At 37.1% G+C, this 650-nt stretch overlaps 1 protein-coding gene across 1 annotated transcript in view; it reads right to left on the bottom strand.

The window, feature by feature from the left end:
* The window catches only part of LOC119588740 (probable E3 ubiquitin-protein ligase HERC4), a gene marked incomplete in the record, with an annotated part of 34,030 nt that overhangs the window by 29,384 nt on the left and 3,996 nt on the right, over positions 1-650 (bottom strand). The window contains 1 exon segment of the mRNA XM_037937381.1: positions 9-134. Within this exon segment, the coding sequence (XP_037793309.1) occupies positions 9-134 (126 nt within the window).

Here is a 650-nt window from a genome sequence, read left to right as displayed (position 1 = left end):
AAGCCTACCTTGTTTGACATTCCATGACTCTGCAAAGTCCATGACAGTCGGAAGTGTCAGCTGTTCTACCTCAGGGGCGCCAACCCCCAGCTCTCCATTCACTGTTGACCCCCAACAGTACATTGGTTGGATACCTGAGAGGAGAGGAACAAAGTCCTGGTATTTTTCCAAGCGTAGGTAAAGAGAATTTATAATAACTCTTTCTAAATATTCATGTACACATTCTCATAGATTTAGTGCATAATATATCACCTTTATGTTAACATCCTCTACTTATTTCTCTCCCTCTTGCCCTATAGGAAGTAAAATTTACACGGGTTTCCCTGATAAAGAGCATAAATCAAAAACCCAAAAAATCAGCATTTTAAATAAACCCTTGGCTTACACTTAACACCGAACAATGAATTTTATCGAAACAAAAATTATCTAAATAAATAAATGTAAGAGCAAAGGACAAAGCCCAAACAGCAATTTTTGGGACTGAAAACATAAGAGAGGACAAACATACACTAATTTTTAAAAAACTTTTTTACCCCCAATGATAGACAATATTTTTCTTTTTGGTGGCAAGGACCCAAAAAATTGGGTTTGAGGGCAAAAAAAGGCCCAATGAAAGGTGAGAGAATGAGGCCCAAAAAGAAGAGGAAAAA

The sequence above is a fragment of the Penaeus monodon genome, chromosome 24 (genome assembly GCF_015228065.2).
Source record: "Penaeus monodon isolate SGIC_2016 chromosome 24, NSTDA_Pmon_1, whole genome shotgun sequence".
Classification (NCBI taxonomy): domain Eukaryota; kingdom Metazoa; phylum Arthropoda; class Malacostraca; order Decapoda; family Penaeidae; genus Penaeus; species Penaeus monodon.
This window is presented reverse-complemented; position numbering and strand designations above follow the sequence as displayed.